Raw genomic sequence first — 21,507 nt, forward strand, 5'->3', positions numbered from 1 at the left:
GGCCTTGGTAAGCAGGAGAAGCTTATATTAAAACATTACAAAATCCTACTGACCCCATAATTTTGACTGTATATTGTGTCAAAGCCGTTTAACATAGAAGTTCTAGTAAATTGAAACTGTCACACAGAACTGTCACACAGTATATAACAAGACAACAAATAACAAGACAACAGAGTAACAGTAACTGTTACTATTGTTACAGTAATAACAAGAGTAACAGTAGGAATAAAACACTTCATAAATGTGAAATACACCAACTCACTTGCCTGAGAATATACGGGTTGACTAGCCTACATTACCCAGAATGCGCGCTGGCTAGGTGTCCTGCGCATGGGCCGGTTTGTGCTGTGTAATGTTAGCTGATACAGTGGACACAGTGGAGGTCATTTGACGAGCCGATGATGATGATTATTAATCAGTCAGTGAGAGAACACAATCGCGCGCTCACGACGGGAGCGAGTATCGAGCGCGCGTCCGCTGAGGTGCGCGCGGAGCGTCGATTTAAGTGGCAGGCCCATGCAGGTATTTATTTACACGCCATAAAATCTGCCTAAGTCCTATTCTAGATATAAAGTAGTGCGTGGAATTATACGAATAAGTGTTTACTCTCTGTGTAAAGCCTTTAAATGTACGAATAAAGAGTCACTGATGAGTTTGACGGTTGTGCGGATTAGTTCAAAGCTCCGCTCTAGATGCGCGCGCTCGCAAGTGTGTCCGTGTGTGTTTTCAATGGGCTTTAAAGCGCACTTAAATGACTGGCTCTTTCAGGAGCGGACTGAAGCGGCATCATGGCACCACAGCAGCCCGGCAAACTGCGCGTCTTCTCCCTCAACTGCTGGTGAGTTTCAAATACGCCTTTAAAGCCTTTTGGCTTTAAAATAATGAGAAAAAACATATGCCTTCACTTGTTTAATGTGGTGGACACGTAACTCGCTGTGTTTATTTACTTAGTTAATTATGAATGGATTCATGTATATTGTATGAGTCTGTTGTACACGTCTAAGGTTTTAGAGAAGTTTATTAGATATTAGTATGTATAATCAACGTGTGTGCATTGGCAAACGAATATTTAGAGTTTGACTTCTCTTATGCAACGTATTAAAGTATACTGAACTATATTGTAGTCATTTTAGCTTGGCAATTACTGTAAATGAAACATGAATTAAATGTTTAGAAAATGTTTGCTGTTAAATTAATTCATTTTTTATTAATCCAGGTTGTTTGTGAAAGATGTGTTTATTTGTGACATGTTTATTTAATGACATAATGTAGGTCCTTAACCCTTTAACTACCCCACCAAGAAAAACTGATTGCATTTCTTAACTCCTAATGCTGTTAACACACTCAATTAGGCATGGGCTGGTAGGTTTCTGATGGTATGAGAACCCTTGGATACCAAAAATACCATGGTTTCACGGAATGACAAAATGGCTGGGTTAAAAATATCTCTATTAAACACAATTTGTTTCATTTTGAGAAACATTTATAATATTTTCTAACACTAAACATGTCAGGCTAAATAGTTCAAAAAATTATTGACTTCTGCTCTCTTTACTAGTTTCAAAAACACAGATTTCTTTGCAACAAATAAAAAATACATTAAAAACCTTACATATACCTTGGGAACAATATAACAGAACGTTTTAGCGGTATTAATACCTTGACTTTTTCAAAACAGCGGTAAACCTTGGAACCGGTTATCATCCCATGCCTAAACTCAATACTTTTTTTTTCCCCTTCACATACCATATCGAACATATAAAGGGTTTGTGGTAAAAGTGCTGGAATTAATACGTATACTGTGACAAATCAAAAAGTATGAAGTGTAAGACCAATTTATAAAAAAAATAAAAAAATTCTAAATAAATTATTTTTGAATACTAAATCACCTTTATTTTTTGAAGTATGCCATACAATATTTCAGACACTCATTTAACATGTTTTACAATAAAACCAAAATCGAGTATAGTATTAAAACAGTTTTGTGTTTGTTTGATTTTATTTTTTATTTTTTTGTAAACCAACCAAGTTGTGTAGTGTAAACCATTTTTTAAATTGCTTTAACAGTCATTATTTAAAACAGTAAAAATATCGTCAACCATTTGGTAGAGCGAGCAATCAAATTTCACTGGTCCTTCAGTCATTTACAGAGTTAAGCAAAAAATGTATTTCCACAAAAAAACAATACAACAAAACAACTTGTTAACATCATATTATCATATAAAATGTTTTCCAACATTCAAAATAAAGTACTGTTGTTACAGTTCAGGGTTCAACGCTAAGGATTTTTTCTACTGGCCTGATCGGGCCAGTGGTTCAGATTTTTACTTGCCCTGCCAAAGTTTTCACTAGTAACACCAAAAAAAGTAGTTAATAGCTATTTTACATATTTTAAATAATGTGTCAAAAGCCAAACATTATCTTATACATACACTGTTTACTCAGCATAACTTTTTTTAAAACAACTTACAATTAAAAAATGTCCAATTTTGATGTAAACTAATTTTAAAAATATATAAATTTATTATATTATTATAAGCAAAAATGTGCACTTTAATTTTGACACCCACCGACATCATCACTAAACATAAATCAGAGAGGTAAGACTAACTGGGCAAACAAGACAGGTTCCCAAACAAACATCTTGTTGTGAAAGCACCGTATCTGCGAGCAATTGACAAACAGTCGCTGCCGAATTAAACTTCAGTGACAAAGCAGCACTGGCCCCATCGGGCCAGGAATCATCCTGTCTAATGTCCCGAGCGTTTTGCATGCTCTCCCTGGGCCATAGGGCAGTCCTTATTGTTGAGCCCTGGTTATAGTTGTTAAACAGCATTTAAAGAAAATGTAATTTAGTCTACAAAGTGAAAGATAACAAAAGATTTTCTCTATCAACGTGTAAACAATGATATAGTGTGATTCAATGATCTAATTAAACATTTTAGCATTTTTTTAATGCTAAAATGCTGGAAATATATTTTAATTTTGGGAAAAAAAAGTTGTCAGTATTTATAAAACTAACAACCCAAATATGTTACGGCCTGGAAACCATAATTTGGATTTTGTGTTTTAGTCAAAAATCCTTAAAGAATCTTTTTTTTTAATCAACAGTAATTATATATTAATATTAATATATAATAATATTATGTATATATGTATATATATATATAAATATATTATATATTAATTTTATGTACTTGTTACACTTTTGTAGTATAATTTACACAAGCAACCTAGAAAACATGCTATTTGAAACTACAAAAAGGTAATGTTGTTAACTTTTCAAAAATTGCCTTAGCTGAGGTCAAGACCATCCCTCACCAGAGAGAGAGAGAGAGACAGACCTCCTGATTTTTAATGAAGTGCAATTCCAGAATATTGTATGTGTGGTTTCGTTGCTAACATAATTAGTATTTACAGTTTGCTTTTTAAGGTGCCCTTGTTACAGTGTAGCTAGTCATTTACCTACTGGTAGTACATAATATTATTAAATTCAATTCAATTCATGTTTATATAGCGCTTTTTACAACGTAGGTTGTGTCAAAGCAGCTTAACAATTCTAGTAAAGTCCAGATTTCAGAGTTGAAGTTTAGTTTAGTTCAGTGTGGTTTAAGTTTCCCGATGGTAGTTAACATGGTTTAAGTTTCCTTATGTACTTACTATAGGATTATGGTTAGAATGCAGATTAAGTTTAGTGTTATTTGCATTTTATCCTGCATAATTCATTATAGTACTATAGTATTGTAATGTGTTACAAAGGACACCTTAAAATAAAGTGTTATTCTATTTTCAAGGCCTCATTCTTTGGACACAGTGCAAACATTTTTCTAGACATCACTACAGATCTCTGCATTTGACACATGTGATGTTAAGTCGTGTTTAGTCTGTGGGTATTAGCTGCTGTTCAGTCTCTGATGTGAGTGTGAAGGTGAAGCACATGAGTCTGCAGTGGTCACATGATGAGTGGTGTGGGCCTCCGCTCTGCACTGTCAGCACCACCATCCAGAACAACACACCAAACTCCAGCACAGACGTAATCTAGAGCACGGCTGAGACTGAAAATGTGGTTTTCGATACTTCCCCTGATTTAGACGACGCAGCAGAATATTAAAAGCATGCATGTGATGTCACATGAACTGAGGGATGATGAGGTCAGCACTGTAAAGCTAAACATTGAGATTTAATGAAATGACAGGACTTCGCCTCACTTAAATATTTAAAAAGTCCATTGTACTTAATAGAAACAAGTTAGATGAATGACATTTTATTGTGTTGAGCTCGGGCGAAGCAGTGGCGCAGTAGGTATTACTGTCGCCTCACAGCAAGAAGGTCGCTGGGTCACTGTTTCGAGCCTCGGCTCAGTTGACGTTTCTGTGTGGAGTTTGTATGTTCTCCCTGCGTTCGCGTGGGTTTCCTCCTGGTGCTCTGGTTTCCCCCACAGTCCAAAGACATCCGGTACAGGTGAATTGGGTAGGGTAATGCCGAGTTTAGACTGCAGGATTTTCAAAGTAGTCGTGTCACAGATGTTTTCACACTGCTTGACTATCTGGGCTAGCGTTTCGTCGCTGCTTTGTTTACACTGCAAGATGGATCAGCGACAGGGACTTTCACATTGCATGACTTTACTATAGGAAGAATCGCCGACAACTTCGTCCAAATTACGTCTCACAGCCCAAAACACGTAGTATATTTTTTGTTATTAACTACATAATGAGAAAGAAGCCTTTAATGGGGTAGAAAATGTACATATTTGCTCACCTGGGTTTAAAGGGAATTAGCCATTTCTCCTCAACATTGATAATAAACTAATTTCTTTCTGGATGAAACGTCAAACAGACACGGTTGCTCTTGAGTCCTGTCAAACCTCCACTAGTTTTTCCTCCATTTCGTGGGTCCAAATAAACCGAAAAAGAGCGCTTTTAACTTCTCCCCCAGCCTCCCGCTGGCCTGCAGCAGGTATACACACACGCACACACAAGTGAATGCTGCTCTCTCATTGGCTGTAGGCCATGGCTGATGTTATTTTCAGTCAAAACTCAATTCACAGGCATGATTTGAATCGCTGACAGCTCCAGATATTTAGCATGCCAAATATCTCACAGGCATCGGCGACTCATCGGCGATTCTCTCAGATCGTTTCTTTGATAGTTCATACTGTGTCATTGTCATTTACGTGCACGAGCAGCGATTTGACTGTGATTTTAGGCATTTGTCTGCGATTTCTCAAAACCTGTCGGCAAACCAAAATCCGGGCTAAAATCACGCAGTCTGAACTAGGCATAAATTGTTTGTAGTGTATGAGTGTGTGTGTGAAGGTTTCCCAGCAATGGGTTGCGGCTGGAAGGCCATCCGCTGCATAAAACCTTGCTGGATATGTTGGCGGTTCATTCCGCTGTGGTGACCACAGATTAATAAAGGGACTAAGCCGACAAAAAAATGAATGAATGAATGATTAGGGTCGTAATCAAACTTAACAGAAATCGAATGAAGGCATGTGGAGTATTCTAATTTTAGTGGCATTATTGAAGTGCTGTACACACATGTAAACACCTTCATCAAACTATTACCATCATGGATTTTCACCCCAAACTTGCGACAGGATATTCTATACACACACAGCTGTTTGACATCATTCTCTGCACTTACCGTGTTAGTGAAGGACCACAGACACACACATTGTGAAATGCGGAGTTTTTTCCGCATACATTGTGTGGTACCAAATTCCATTAAAACAACACTCTTCCAGCAGTTCATACTCGCATTTAATATCTCGTTTGTCAAAGGGGGCAAAAAGGCCAAACTGTAGTTAAAATCGACAAGCTGAAAATAAAATGTGGTAGAGGATAAAAGGATTGTACTATTGTCTATATTCTTCAGGTCAGAGTGGGAGCAGCCATCGATCCTTATTGGCTGGAGATTTCTGCTCTCATTCACTTTTATAGATTTTTAGCCTAAAAAGAGCAATATTTAAAGGTGTAGTAGGTGATCTTCCACAATGCTAACAGCTTAGCATAAATCTCTTAGTCACAGTCCCTCCCCTGTCGTCTAGAGCAGGGGTGTCCAAACCCGGTCCTGGAGGGCCGACGTCCTGCAGATTTTATCTCCAACTTGCTTCAACACACCTGCAAGGATATTTCTAGAATGGCTAGTAAGAGCTTGATTAGCTAGCCCAGGTGTTTCTGATTAGGGTTGGAATTAAACTTTGCAGGACACCGGCACTCCAGGACCGAGTCTGGACATGCCTAGTCTAGAGCCAGACCTCCTGAAACACGAGCACTGCAAAATAATCCTCTCTTATGTGTTAAAAGCAACTAGTGCTTGTCCAACGGCGTGCAAGCCAAACTGACATGCCATTTCAGAGTAAATATTTAAAGTTGCATGGTAAACAATATAGGGAGAGACTAGGGAGAATAGTGGTATTTACTTGTGTTTTGTTGTTAAACTAATTAAAATCTACATCATCAATGCTGTAAAAGGTCCCTTATGGAACTGAAAATAGTCATATCAATCTTTCACAGGAAGATTTTAGTGGCTGAACAACACTTCTGTGAAGATATAACCCATTTGTAACAACAACATTTAACGTTACATCAGCTTTATGTGAAGCTAAAACAGTTTTAAAACAGAACATTACCTGTCTAAGAGAAATCCTTCTGACTTGGTGTCATCCATTCTCCAGCGTGCAAAAGTAACTCTAATATTGATTCAGGTTTTTAAAAAGTTTTGATTTAGACGGTTTTTACCCATCGCACGAGCGCGTGCTCTCTCTCGTGAACGCGCGGTGGTCAGCGGAGCTGCGCACAAACGGCTGCGCAGTTGTTCAAATCTGCATTTGCTGACAGACAGTTTGAGCTACTTATCGGAATTATGAGAGATGTCGGTCCGACTCTATTTAATTGGATGAACATTTTTTTTGTTTTATGCCTTACCCAAAATATAAAAATACATATAAATACATTTAGATCATTTACTGTAATCATTACTATTAGACTGTGAAGAGACTTTCAACCAGCACAACAAAACATATAAAACTATAGGCCAATAAATTAGACATCCTAAAACAATCACAGTGTACCAGAATAGATCTGGGGGCTTTAGTGGTAAATAGTAAATAGTGGCGGTGAGGGGAAGGTTGTTTGGTATCGTGGACAAAAGTGAACAGGGTTGGAGAGTCTCACGGATGGGCCTGGAAGACTCACATGGGGCGTGTGAGGAGGGGAGCAGTAAAATGAGGTGCCAGATTACATTTCAGGGGGTTCCAGTACAACATTTCTTGTTCCGCCACAAATTAAGCCCTTTTTTAAATTAAAGGACCTTTTATACAAAAATCATTTTTACAAGAGGTGTAAACACTGTTGTGTGGTTACAGTTTGTGAGTATAACCTACTTCTAATGGTAAATGTTTTATTTTATTTTTATAATCACACTTTATAAAAACATAAAATTATAAAAATAGTCCACAGAAACACTTTGGTTGACATTCTCCCTTTGTATGTGTCATTAGATGGCGAAACCCCCACAATTTCTCCCACATTAGCATAGGTCATTAGTCTTTTTATTGAGTCTGCCACTATGCTGACACATAGGCATTTGTAGCTCCACCCTCTTTTGAAAAGAGGGCTAAAGTAGCACAATCTCGTTTGAATTTAATGACCCGTTTCCACTGAGTGGTACGGTACGGTTCGGTACGCTTTTATGGTCGTTTCCACTGTCAGGGTACCTAAAAGTGAACCGTACCATACCATTTTTTGGTCACCCTTTGCAAAGGGATTGGTTAATATCAGCTGTCAATCACTCAGTCAATGCCTTCTGCCTTCAGATGACAGGAGCTACAACCGCAAAAATGTGAAGCGCTGAAGATGAGAGAATGAAAATAACACGGACAGATTTTGTTTTAGAAGCCACCTACAGTTACTAATAATGGCACATCTTAAAAGTGATCATGTGCTGAATGTTAATACCTTATTTACACTTTTCCAAGAGTGGATAAAAGACTACCAGTGGCTTTAAGTCCGCTATGAAAAAAACTGAAGCCATTTACTGTAAAATCTTGCGGGACAGGGTTTTAATCCTTCATTTAATCCTCACGATGCTGTCAGCCGTGCAAGTGGCAGGTATATGTAAAACACAACTCATAAAAGACTGTTATTGCTATTAAGATGACATGCAAATAATAAGTTATATACCAATATAAATGTGAGGCGGGGCGAGGTGATGGATCGTGATGCCAGCTCAGCATCGTGAAGTTTATTGGCCATCGGCGATGGACAATGGCATCATTTATCGCCCCAACTCTAGTTTCCACAGATATTTGCAGTAATCTGAATTCATCAGGTTTTGCTGTGTGTTTACTGTAAATGTGGAGGACAGATAGTAACTACCTATGTCAAATGAATGAAAGGCAGATAGAGAGACAATATTAAGTGTGTCTTTGTGTTTTTCAGGGGTATTCGGTTCCTCAGTAAGCTCTGTGCGCAGCGGTATGAGATGATCGGGGAGTTGCTGGGCCGAGAGCAGCACGACATCGCACTCTTGCAGGAAGTGGGTTACACTGTACACTTCTAACACTCTTATCCTCCACTGGCTTCAGGGACTCACTCAACTCTTAGCACTAGATTTTGCTTAAATGATGGACCTTTTTAAACAGACATTTTTAAACAAAAGAGTTGGGGTCAAGAAGATGCTCATCGAAGCTGCAACATTTCATTAGAAATACAGAAAAAAACAGTAACATTTATAAATATTGTTTCAATTGATTTCCCATTTAAAATTGCTTTGAATTTTCCGCATCACTACTTGCCATTTTACATGATCCTTCAATAATCATTCTGAAATGATAATGTAAATATTATTTGAGAATATGTAAAATAGAATATATTAAATATACGAAATAAAATATATAAAATAGAGCATATAAAATTTATTTAAATATGTTTTTTTTTTTTTTTTGGTCAATATACAGTAAATCCAGAAAGTATTCATAGTGCTTGACTTTTTTCACATTGTTTATGTTACAGCCTTATTCCAAAATGGATTTAATTCATTAATTTCCTCAAAATTCTACACACAATACCCCATAATGACAATGTGAAAAAATATATTTTTTAAATTGTTGTAAATTTATTAAAAATAATAAAGCTGAAAAATCACATGTACAATTAAGATGTACGATGCACAGCCTTTGTCGTGAAGCTCTAAATTGAGCTCATGTACATTCTGTGTCCTCTGATCATTCTTGAGATGTTTCAGCAGCTTAATTGGTGTCCACCTGTGGTAAATTCAGTTAATTGGACATGATCTGAAAAGGCATGCACCTGTCTAAATAAGGTCTTAGGGTTGACAGTGCATGTCAAAGCACAAACCAAGCATGAAGACAAAGGAATTGTCTGTAGACCTCCAAAACAGGATTGTCTCGAGGCACAAGGCTAGGGAAGGTTACAGAAAAAAAATTCTGCTGCTCTGAATGTTCCAATGAGCACAGTGGCCTCCATCATCTGTAAGTGGATGTTTGAAACCACCAGGACTCTTCCTAGAGCTGTCCGGCCATCTAAGCTGAGTGATCAGGGAGAAGGGCCTTAGTCAGGAAGGTGATCTATAACCTGATGCTCACTCTGTCTGAGCTCCAGCATTCTTCTGTGGAAAGAGTAGAACCTTGCAAAAGGACAACCATCTGTGCAGCAATCCACCAATCAGGCCTGTAGGGTAGAGTGGCCAGCTCATTGAGCAAGCTCATACATAACACACAAGAAAGTGAAATGAATGAGGCTTGTGAACTTAACATACAATTTATATCAAGTAATTTTAGCATGCCAGAGTCAAATTTACAAAATAAAATATTTTTTCCCCAAAAACAAAATTATGGCTAGTAAAAATGGCAAGTGGCTAGTAATGTTGGAAATCTACTAGCCACAGTGGCTGGTGAATAAAAAAAATGGTCAAGCCATGAACATAATAATATAATATAATATAATATAATATAATATAATATAATATAATATAATATAATAAATTATAATATAATGTAATATAATATTATATAATATAATAAATTATAATATAATATAATAAAATATAATATAATAAATTATAATATAATATAATATAATATAATATAATATAATATAATATAATATAATATAATATAATATAATATAATATAATAAAAATAGTTAGGGAGTTTAAAAATTATACTAGCTCTTGAAATGTCATAGAAGTTAAAGCAATCTTTAAAACTGTTTATATTATATTTATGCTGAGTTCCAAAACATTGTATTGCATTGTATTCACATGTATCTTTTTTAATAACTAAATGTTATTATAAATTGACTTGGCATGCACATAACCCTACTTTTTCTGATCTGTTTATATTTTGACCTTGATGTAGGTGTGGAGTGAAAGAGATTTCCTGTTCCTGAAGAGAAAGCTCTCCTGCTCTCATCCTTACACACACTATTTCAAGAGGTTAGTTCAGCTCGCCGGGGCGGGAGGGACTTTGAATGTTGCTTTGTACTTCAAAGCGTTTGGGATTTTGAAAGAGAGACTTTGAAACCTTCTGATCAGCGATCAAGTGGCTGGACGCGCTAAACATTCCTGAGCTCGTGCAGAGAGTGAGATTCATGGAGAAAAGGCTAATAAAATCCCTTCTTAAAGGGCCAGTTCACCCAATATTAAACTTCCTTTTTTGTATGAGTCTGCAGGGTCTTAAAAAGTATTAAAAAGTTAATTTAGAGAAATGTAAGACCCTTAAAATGTATTTAGGAGTCTTAAATGCTATTTTACAAGATATTAATTATGCTAAAGATTGCCTAAATTTAATCTGCGAATATCCGGACGCTGTGTAGAGTATACAAATCGATAAAATCTTGCTAGATTTGACATCATGCTGCTTTGTTTGCTACAGTAACCAAGGGAACACTGTTATTCCTGTTTTTCTTGGTGCCACCTGCTGCATCAGCATTTTTATTTAGTATATGAATAATGTTTTAGTTTAGAATTAGCTCCTACAATCAATATTTAGTAAATACACTGTTAAAATGTCACCAATATTACAGAATAACACCTAAATTGGCAATGATAAGTTCTTAAAATGTATGGAAAGATTTTTTAGGTCTTAAAAGGTATTCATTTTCACTGTCTGATTTCTGTATTTACTTCGAATTCTGATCTGCATATGTATCTCAAGCATTTTTTTATTTATAAAAACACAAAAATAATACATTTAGACATTTTCAGAAGATGGAAACTTAAGTTGATTATGAAAAAACCACATGACACTAATAATGTTGTGCTAAGTTTGGTTATAAAACACACAGATGTGTCCTCATCACTATCTGTATTGATTGTGTGGAAAAGAGCAGGTTGGACATTCTTCAAAAGTTCTCTTTGCGTGTTTCATGAAGGATATAATGTCTGCAATGTGATTTTTATTTGTGGGTGCACTATCCCTTTAAGGAGTTGAAAGTCTTCTTATTGATTATTCCATCATATACAGAGTATCTTCAGTCGACCTTTATGTTTTATCCTTATCATGATGAGACAAGAAAAAGCACTGTTCTGAAGGCATACAATCAATAAAGCTGATTTAGCAGAACTTGCAATCAACTTATCTCAGAAGCAAAACGAATGTGTCTACTGTTAATACTGGAAAACTAGATGCTTACAAAACCATATAGTAAATGATAAGCTTTCAACCTTTAAACCATGTTAGCCAACACTCAATTTTGGAGATTTACACTTACCTAACTTTAAATAGCAACAGTTCCTGGCTCCGTTAAGCTACAAACACAAATTAGAAGGCAGTTCCCTGCCGAAACACGTAGGTTTTTTTAAAGATTTAGCCATGTGAATAAAGGCTTTTTAAATTTTCACATTTCTGAGTGCCTTGGACTGATTTCTGTTGATGTTTGAGAAAACCGTTTGAGGAAACTTGCTACATTGTTGAAGTAATGAGGTATTTAATTAACTCATTACCTTCAGCACTGAGTTAAAAACTCTTTTCAAATAAGTAAATTAACTTTCAGTAAATTTTAAGTTAACTACACTCATTTCATTTGAGAAAGTTGACTTTTGGGATTTACAATACATAAATAATTTAGTGCTTTCCCAGAGATGGGTTGCGGCTGGAAGGCCATCCACTACGTAAAAACTTGCTGGGTAAGTTGGTGGTTCATTCTACTGTGGCGACCCCAGATTAATAAAGGGACTAAGCCGAAGAGAAAATGAATGAATGAATGAATGAATAAAATAATTCAGTGCACCTACAGCTCAACCTGGATTAAAAAAAACAGAAACAGCATGTACTGTATGCATATATTTATAACTTCATTATTGTCTGGTTTGACTTTTGATTCAGATAGAGAAAAGAAGCTTTGAGTTGGTCAACTTGAACAAACCACTAACCCCAGATGCCACTAAAAGGATGTTCATTCCTTTAAATATAACCATAAGGAAAACTTACACAAACTATAGACTACTACAGCAACTAATAGTACAGGTTTCGGTTTTGTTGTTTGGCTTATTAAATGCTCTTTAAAGCAGAATGATTTTTGAATAGCTAATAAAGCTTTTACTCAATGTTTTTATTATCTTATCAGCCTCACAGAACAGCCTAGCAATTGGTATTGAAACATCTTAGCCACCACAAAACCACCACCAATGAGACCCTGCCTGCTCTACATGTAATTTGTAGCAGCACTCCCATTGCTTATTCAGTTGAATATATATATATATATATATATATATATATATATATATATATATATATATATATATATATATATATATATATATATATATATATATATATATATATATTAGTGGAATGTCCACAGTAAGGGATGCTACAGTGTATTATGCATGTTCTTGTCTGTAAACAGTGTGTGTTGTGCTTTCAGTGGGGTCATTGGCAGTGGTCTTGCTGTGTTCTCCAAACACAGAATCCAGGATGCTCTGCTTTACCAGTACTCTCTCAATGGATATCCATATATGGTCAGTTACTTCACCATACTTCATTCTGTAGATCTATCCATCTATCCATCTATCCATTTATCTATCTATCTATCTATCTATCTATCTATCTATCTATCTGTCTGTCTGTCTGTCTGTCTGTCTGTCTGTCTGTCTGTCTGTCTGTCTGTCTGTCTGTCTGTCTGTCTGTCTGTCTGTCTGTCTGTCTGTCTGTCTGTCTGTCAAGTAATGAAATGAGGACTATTAGTTTTATATGGAGTGACTATTCAGCATTCACAAGTTTTGTTAATTTAGACTGACATGACATAAGCAAATGATAATGTTATAAATAGCCGAGAGTTGTATGAAAGCAATTGATGCATGTCCAAAAGCATTTGCAATTTGTTATATCTCGTTAGCAAGGTTTTGGACGGCAGGGGAGGGTCGTAAAATGTCTAAGCTATTATGCTAATGCTAGCATTTTGGCAGATCACCTACTGCACCTTTCAGCTAGCTTTATTAATGAAAAATGTAAACATTAATATATGTCAAAATAAATGAAATTGCAATGCAGTTTAGTATTTAGAAAACATAACGATATAAAGTGTTACTTTTGCAGTCATTTTAAAGAAATCATTGGTGTAATTTTACAATGAACATAAGGTAACCAGATTCAGTGTAGGTAATTAATATGTGCTTTGTTTCTTATAACTGATGTTAAAGGGATACATATTTCTTCCACGATTGACAACAAGTAAATTAGTTGTGTGTGTTCTGTATGTGTGTGTGTGTTCATTTCAGCTAAGCCATGGCGACTGGTTTGGAGGGAAAGCAGTTGGACTGGTCATTGTAGAGGTTTTTGGGTTAAAGGCACACGTCTACGTTACTCACGTAAGTGCGATCTGGCTTCAATAGCTGTTCTTCATGTTCACTTGTGTTTATTTATGAGTAACTGGAGACGACTCGCCTTTAGTAATGATATGTTTTCCTCTCAGTTACATGCCGAGTACTCCAGGGCTCAAGATGGATACCTGCCTCACAGAATAGTGCAGTCGTGGGAACTGCAGCAGTTTGTGCGGTAAGAGGAAACGTGTTTTTGTAACTGGGCTCAGGTGAAAGGCTTATTGTTTTATTTCGGCTAGTATAAAAGCAGTTTTTAATTTTTTATAAAATATTTCAGGGACAAAATTATTAGCCCCTTTAAGCTATGTATTTTTTTTTTTTGATAGTCTACAGAACAAGCCATCGTTATACAATAACTTGCCTAATTACCCTAACCTGCCTAATAAACCGAATTAACCAAGTTAAGCCTTTAAATGTCACTTTAAGCTGTATAAAAGTGTCTTGAAAAATATCTAGTCAAATATTATTCACTGTCATCATGGCATCAGTTATTAGAAATAAATCAGTTATTAGAAATAAGTTATTAAAACTATTATGTTTAGAAATGTGTTAAAAAAATCTCCCCGTTAAACAGAAATTGGGGAACAAAATAAACAGGGCGGCTAATAATTCAGGGGGACTAATATTTCTGACTTCAATTGTACATGGAGTAAACAAAAACAAAGACTGTGTATTCATGCAAGGCTACCCAGAGTGCATCGTTGAGTTTTTTCTCTTCTTTTTTTTTATTCAAAGCATTTTTTCCAAAAGATGTGTCAAAATAAGTTACCAAAAATAACTCTGCTAGCTGAAACACAGAAAAAGTTATGGCCACATAAAGACTCAAAATCACCCCAGAGTGGATGAAAACATCCCCAACACCACATAATGGTTAAAACCATAGACTGTAAAATATATAGATGTAGTGTCCGTGATGTCACCCATATGTTTCTGAAGAGCGCAAAAGAAGCCACAAGTAGGCGCGGCCAACCGTCGCCATTTTGTCCACGTGTCATCACACCCACAGCGGGATACCAAACAAGGGCAAAGAGGCTGAGAGTGAGTGGAGCTATAGCCACCTGCTGGCATTTTGCTTGGACCTGGTTTAAACACACTTTACTTTGGGAGAACGCTTAATACTTTATCACCTGTGACTCGTTTGTGTTCTGACCACATGTGCTTGGTCGTATACTATATCAATAAAGTGTTTAGATATTTAAAAACACTGTAGTAATACATTGAGCCACTAAGTATTGTTCTTATGACGTTTTTCAACAGGAGGAAAACGTGAATTACTTCCAAACACTTCAGATATAGTCTGTGTTAGAAAATGTAAGACTATTGATGAAATCCAGCATAACAATGTATGACAACACTTCAGATGATTGTTCTAGAGCCTACAGCTAATCAATCTGTCAGATTCTGGAGTGCATTACAGCTCTAAATATAAATATAAATGATAAATGATCTTAAATAAAACAAATACATGTATAGAGATGGTTTACAAGTATATAACTTTACTCACATGGGAAACGGAGGCCACATGAATGGTTTGTGAGCACAATTAAGTGCACACAGCATGCCATATCATCTGATAATTGTAGGAAACAAGTCCAAAAGGCAGTTGACTCTGTAAAGCCACATAAAACAACACAGAAATAGGATGAATATGCCGAGTTCAGTGGCTAATCTGCCGGATTCAGCTGAGGTAAAGTAACGGCGACCAGCAAGACCTAGCTGTCACTCAAGTGGCCACGCCCTTAATTATGCAACACGCCCTTAATTATGCAAACTTAATATAAAGGCAACGGATAAGTTATAAAAAAATTCACCCCCCTCACAGTTGTCATGAAGGGTAATATTAGCTGTATGAACCAAAATCTTTTTTGTACCATGCTGTAAACACCCTTTTTTCTGCTGTAAAGTTGGCCATTCTAACAGTGAGCTCAATTGAAATTTGCTCTATTATGGAGCCAGGAGCGGCCAGGACTAGCGGAATTTCGATGAATTGCAGTTTTAGTTACTTAGGTATTGGCTTCCAGAGGGAGAGAGGGAGGTTGTCGCTTGGTTAAAACTAGTATAAATACATTTTATCACAGCTTTCTTCACTCATATTTACCAAGTATGCCAGTGTTAGTTGAGTAAACTGTAGCTTTCATCAACTCACCCTGTATGTAATCTTCAGCCACACATCCCATGGAGCAGATCTAGTGATTTTGGGAGGGGATCTAAATATGCACCCTCAGGACCTTGGAAACCGTCTTCTCAGGTCCCACACTGGACTCAGAGACTGCTATACTGAAACAGATAAGTTTGATGTGGGCTCACTTCTTTTATATGCATGAAATATATGTTTTGCTTTGTTTTTTAAACCGTGACTTCATTTATAAACTTAAGTCATTGTTGCTCTTGGCAGGGCTGTGAAGATGGCCACACACTAATAGCAAACAATCACTTCACAAAGAAGCAAGATCTCATTCCTTTTGAGAAGGGCATCAGGATTGACTATATTCTCATGAAGGTAAACACATTCTCCAAAGAGGCAAAGGAGACAGTGGCCAACAACACAAGTTATCCTGAGGCACTTTTTTTTTTAAATCACACTTTTAGTTATGCCGTGTTGATGTGCACACACACATTGGTGGGTTTTATTTAGTCAGGAGATGTTAAATGTCAACAATAAATGCAAGTAAATATTGTCTTGTGTGTGCACGCCTTTACATTTGCTTAGCAGAGGCTTTTATCCAAAGCAAGGTTAAAAGAAGAACTTCAAATCATCAGATATTTGCAGTTAATAAATACTAGAACAAATTTAAGTTACCAAGAATAAGGAGAGTAGAGAGCGGTGGTTTATCAAGCCCACTCACCTGTGGAGCAGGCTCAGAAATGCACAATGTTTTTCAGAAACAAGATGTTTTGATAAGCTTGTGTCCTACAGGTGGTTTGAAACCTTTAGGCTTTTTACAAATTAATCTAATAAATAAATAGTGGAAATCATAGGAACTTGATATCCTCCACTGCTTGAAATGATTTCAGTAATCCTGAAATTGTCAGGGTTCTGCCACTCTGGTCTTGTAAATTCTTGTTTTGGTGGCGGAGCTCGGACACTAGTTCTGTCTTGTCCTTTTTCTGTCATTGTGTTTCTGTGAGCGTGTGTCTCTTGTACTCGTGTTTGTTTTCGTCTGTCTGCAGCGTGTTGTTTTAATCCCAGCGTCTCAGTCTAGTTGGTTTCGGTTTTGGTCGGCGCTGGGATGAAACATGCACGCTGCGCGTGTGAGTGCACAGTGAGTGTTTTCATTCATCGTGTACTCGTGTCTTGCGCTCAGTCTTCTGTTGGTGTCGTGTTTAGCACGCTTTGCATGCTTGTGTTGTTATGAACAAGCGGTTAATGAGTTCTCATTGGCTGCGTGTTCTAGTCTTGTTTTATGTGAGCGCATGGCTTGTGTTGTCTCTCTGTGTTATGCGCTCTCCCGTCTATTGTCTAGTCCCACCCTCCTTGTTAACTCATTATTAGTTTCTCATGTTCACCTGTTTGTGTCAATTTACTTCTGCTTTATAATCCCCTCATGTCTGCAGTCCTGTGCCAGTTCGTTGTCTACACTCCCCCTGTGTTCCTGCTCCAGTCTTGTCTTGCCAACCCAACCCATCCCAGCCAAGTTTGTTTGTGTGTTTTGTTAATGTTTTCCCCCTCGGCGTAGTTTTGTTTTGTCTTTTATTTTTATTTTATTATTAATAAATGCCCATTATTTGCTGCACCTGAGTCCTCGCTCCTTTCCCTAACCCTGACCGTGACAGAAATAATTTAATAATTATCCTGAAATGATTTCTACAAGGGTTTTCTTATGGCCCATTTCCACTGAGTGGTACGGTACGGTTTGGTATGCTTTTATGGCCGTTTCTACTGTCAAAAGGCGTACCGAACCGTACCGTAAAACTTTTTCAGGACCCTTTTTCCAAAGAAGGTAGGATGACACTGGAGTCTCAGGCAGGCAACAATGCAGTGGTGATAAACTGTCATTGGTGGCTTCCTCACGCTTTTCACTCAATAATAAAATGTTAATAATAATAAACACTAGCAACCTAATTTTGTACAGTTTTAATGATTGAAAGTTGTTTGTAATGCTTAATGCTATTTGTAGGGGAGACCATTCGAACTGCTGTGGTGGTTTCCATTGTTTTTTTTACTCATGCTGCTCTTTCCAACACATCACTCTGTGTTTATCTTGTACAGGGCTCTCAGAGAGTGAGCGTGAAATGTGAGTCTCTGTCCACCACCAAGGGTTCAGTGTCTGACAAACCCTTTCCATATTCTGACCATGAAGCTCTGATGGCCGATCTTAACCTGCTGAGCTCACAGGACTGCACCGATGGTGAGCAGACTCTGATATCAATATCCTATAACTGCACATAACAAAGAAAACTCTGCTTATGTGTCTCTCCTGACAGCTTTTTACAGCTGTTCATGTAAGATATTAAACTGGACAGTTTGAATTGTACAATTTAGATACTTTCCAGTTATAATCATAGTTGCATTTAGTTAGGATTAATATTATTATGTACAATATGAATTGCATACATTTGTGTGATTTTTCTGCACAGCATTGGGTTGGGCTGGGCAATTAATTGAAAAGTAATCAAAATCGACATTTAGAACTTAGAATTGATCAAATTTTTACTGGACGATTTTTTTCAGTTGCTTTCCTTACCAACATGGCCCTGCTCCGTTAAGGCTGATTTATACTTCTGCTACTTTTCAGCCACATCTAATCTCTGGTCAAGTCGGATGATAGACCCATTCTTGAGCCTAACTTTGTACTACATTTAGAAGAGATACTTTTACCTTTAAAGGGTCACGAAACACCAAAACACATTTTTTTGAGCTGTTAACGGTCGTATATGTGTCCCACACTGCTAAAAACACTATTAAGACACATACAGTTGAAGTCAGAATTATTAGCCCCCTAAATTATTACACCACTTGTTTTTTTTTCCCCAATTTCTGTTTAACGGAGAGAAGATTTTTTTCAACACATTTCTAAACATAATAATTTTAATAACTAATTTCTAATAACTGATTTATTTTATCTTTACCATGATGACAGTAAATAATATTTGACTAGATATTTTTCAAGACATTTCTATACAGCTTAAAGTGACATTTAAAGGCTTATCTAGGTTAATTGAGTTAACTAGGCAGGTTAGGGGAATTAGGCAAGTTATTGTATAATGATGGTTTGTTCTGTAGATTATCAAGAAAAAATATAGCTTAAAGGGGCTAATAATTTTGTTACTAAAATGGTTCATAAAAAAAAAAAAAAAAAAAATCTTTTATTCTAGCCAAAATAAAACAAAAGAGACTTTCTCGAGAAGAAAAAATATTATCAGACATACTGTGAAAATGTCCTTGCTCTGTTAAACATAATTTGGAAAATATTCTAAAAAGAAAAAAAAAATTGAAGGGGGCTAATAATTCTGACTTTAACTGTATATTTCACTAAAAAGTGACAATTGATTGTTTTTGCGTTATTTCGAGCAAATTCTACTTCCGGTTTGAAACGAAGCAGTACTCTTAATTTCGAAAATAATTTCTAAGTTACTTAGTTTTATGTTAATATTACTACAATATTATGGACTGAAAGATCTGCTGTAAATGCTGCTGTAAATGCAGTGTAAACGTGAACACTGCAAACAAACTATTGCAGGTCGTCGTGTTTAGTTTTTGCCACAGTTTGTGACAGGATAGTCTACACACAAACGGCTATCGGACCTACCAAGTGCATCTGAGTTACCGAGAAATGGGCGACAGGACTATCTACTTCACCACCGCGACACCCTGTTGAACATTTTGAAGAATGTTATAAATGGATAACCACCGACTTCCACAGCAGGAAAAACAAATACTATGGAAGTGAATTAACAAACAGGACATATTGAAAGTCTGTAATGAGTTTACAAAGTTTAGCATTTTAAGCAACAGTAGACTTACAGTACACATAGGTCTGTATTATTATTGTTGTTTTACCATATGTTTGAGAATTAGCAATAATAATAGGCTAATCATATTAACCTTTATTTTACATTTACATAATCGTGATCTTGATTTAAAGCAAAAGAAATCGGGATTCACATTTTTGCCAGAATCGTGCAGAACCTATTCTTGATTTTTGGGGGGAAAACTTAATTGTTTTATGTCCTATTCACCAATTTGGAAAAAAAAAATAAGTTAAATTAATTCCTTTATGTTATCCCAACACAAAATAATTATGTGCAAGCCAGCATTATTTACAATGTATATTTAAAAACAAAACAAATCAGTATGTTGTAATTGCAGTCTAATTAAAAGATAGGCAAGTTTAACTGTTATTTCTCTTTCTGTTTTTCCTCCAGCACCGCCTGCATCAGATCAGATGGATGTAGTCTCGGAGGCGCGTGCGGTGGTGAAGGAAGGCCTGGGTAAAACCGAGGCGCTGCGGGACAGATCTCTGCACCTGATGTTTGCTGGTCTACTTCTTCTACTGCTGGTCTTGTGCTCCAGCAGCTTCTTCTCCTTCAGCGCTGCAGGGTTTCTGGGAGCCGTGTGTGTGTTTATACTGCTGTCTGGGGCTCTGCTGTACATGCTCTTCACGACACACATCAAAGTCCTGAAAGAGACTGAAGACCAGATGATGCTCCGCTCGCAAAACCTCCAGACCAAACTGACTGGATGCAGAATCTCTGGATCTTCATCTTCTGATGCTTCTCCAGAAATCCAACCGTCGAGTCCTTTCAAACGGGAGGAATAAGGTTGACCGTATAGTAAGTGCTGGTCCAGGATCAGGTTACTGGTTTTCAGTGTTACATGGTAAAGTGCAACAGTCGGTTCCGGAAGTAAAAACTCATTGGTTTTCTCCGTAGGGAAAGGGATAAGCTTTAAATACAGGTCTAGAGCTTTTTAAGGCATCTGTTCATTATTTTAATGTATATTTTTAAGTATTATTATTAAAACTGTAAAATTTATGGTGAAAAAGCTACATTATCCAGCATGCTGTAGAGAAAATGACAACAATCTGTTGTATATTAAAGAATATTATAGGGATAGTTCACCCAAAAATGACAATTTACTCACTTCTTTAGTGGTCGCAACCTTTTATGATAATATTTATTATAATGAACACAAAAGAAAGAACTGTCACTTTAAGAGGTCATTTGAAAACTTCTATTTGAAATGTTTCTCTGAATCTATTTATACTGTATATATATACACACGCACTCAGCGGCCACTTTATTAGGTACACCTGTCCAACTGCTTGTTAACTCAAATTTCTAATCAGCCAATCTCATGGCAGCAACTCATGGTCAAAATAATCTTCTGCAGTTCAAACCGCACATTAAAATGGGGAAGAAAGATGATTTAAGTGACTGGGCATGGTGCCAGATGGGCTGATCTGAGTATTTCAGAAACTGCTGATCTACTGGGATTTTCACGCACAATCATCTCTAGGGTTTACAGAGAATGGTCTAAAAAAGAGAAAATATCCAGTGAGTTGCAGTTCTGTGGGTGCAAATGCCTTGATGATGTCAAAGGTCAGAAGAGAATGGTCAGACTGGTTCTGATAACCACTCGTTACAACATGCAGACGAGCATCTCAGAATGCTCAAAACCTTGAGGCAGATGGGCTACAGCAGCGGAAGACCACACCG

At 36.7% G+C, this 21,507-nt stretch overlaps 1 protein-coding gene across 2 annotated transcripts; it reads left to right on the forward strand.

The window, feature by feature from the left end:
• The first annotated feature begins 438 nt into the window (after window positions 1-438).
• smpd2a (sphingomyelin phosphodiesterase 2a) lies at window positions 439-21,267 on the forward strand. 2 transcript variants are annotated; one of them, XM_087306049.2, is made up of 11 exons: window positions 439-522; window positions 769-838; window positions 8,445-8,541; window positions 10,385-10,461; window positions 12,894-12,987; window positions 13,747-13,836; window positions 13,941-14,023; window positions 16,013-16,145; window positions 16,244-16,348; window positions 18,059-18,197; window positions 20,215-21,267. In XM_087306049.2, exons 2-11 carry the CDS (start codon window positions 789-791, stop codon window positions 20,607-20,609), a joined length of 1,263 nt encoding a protein of 420 aa, XP_087162175.1. In that variant the 5' UTR covers window positions 439-522; window positions 769-788; the 3' UTR covers window positions 20,610-21,267.
• Window positions 21,268-21,507: the final 240 nt, after the last annotated feature.

This window comes from Danio rerio, chromosome 23 (genome assembly GCF_052040795.2).
Source record: "Danio rerio strain M-AB ecotype USA chromosome 23, GRCz13ab, whole genome shotgun sequence".
In the NCBI taxonomy this organism is placed as follows: Eukaryota; Metazoa; Chordata; class Actinopteri; order Cypriniformes; family Danionidae; genus Danio; species Danio rerio.

Coding starts and splice junctions, on each gene's coding strand:
- smpd2a (XM_087306049.2), top strand. CDS start 789: ATGGCACCACAGCAGCCCGGCAAACTGCGCGTCTTCTCCCTCAACTGC. Junction 8,542..10,384: donor ACATCGCACTCTTGCAGGAA/GTGGGTTACACT, acceptor ACCTTGATGTAG/GTGTGGAGTGAAAGAGATTT. Junction 18,198..20,214: donor CTCACAGGACTGCACCGATG/GTGAGCAGACTC, acceptor TTTTTCCTCCAG/CACCGCCTGCATCAGATCAG.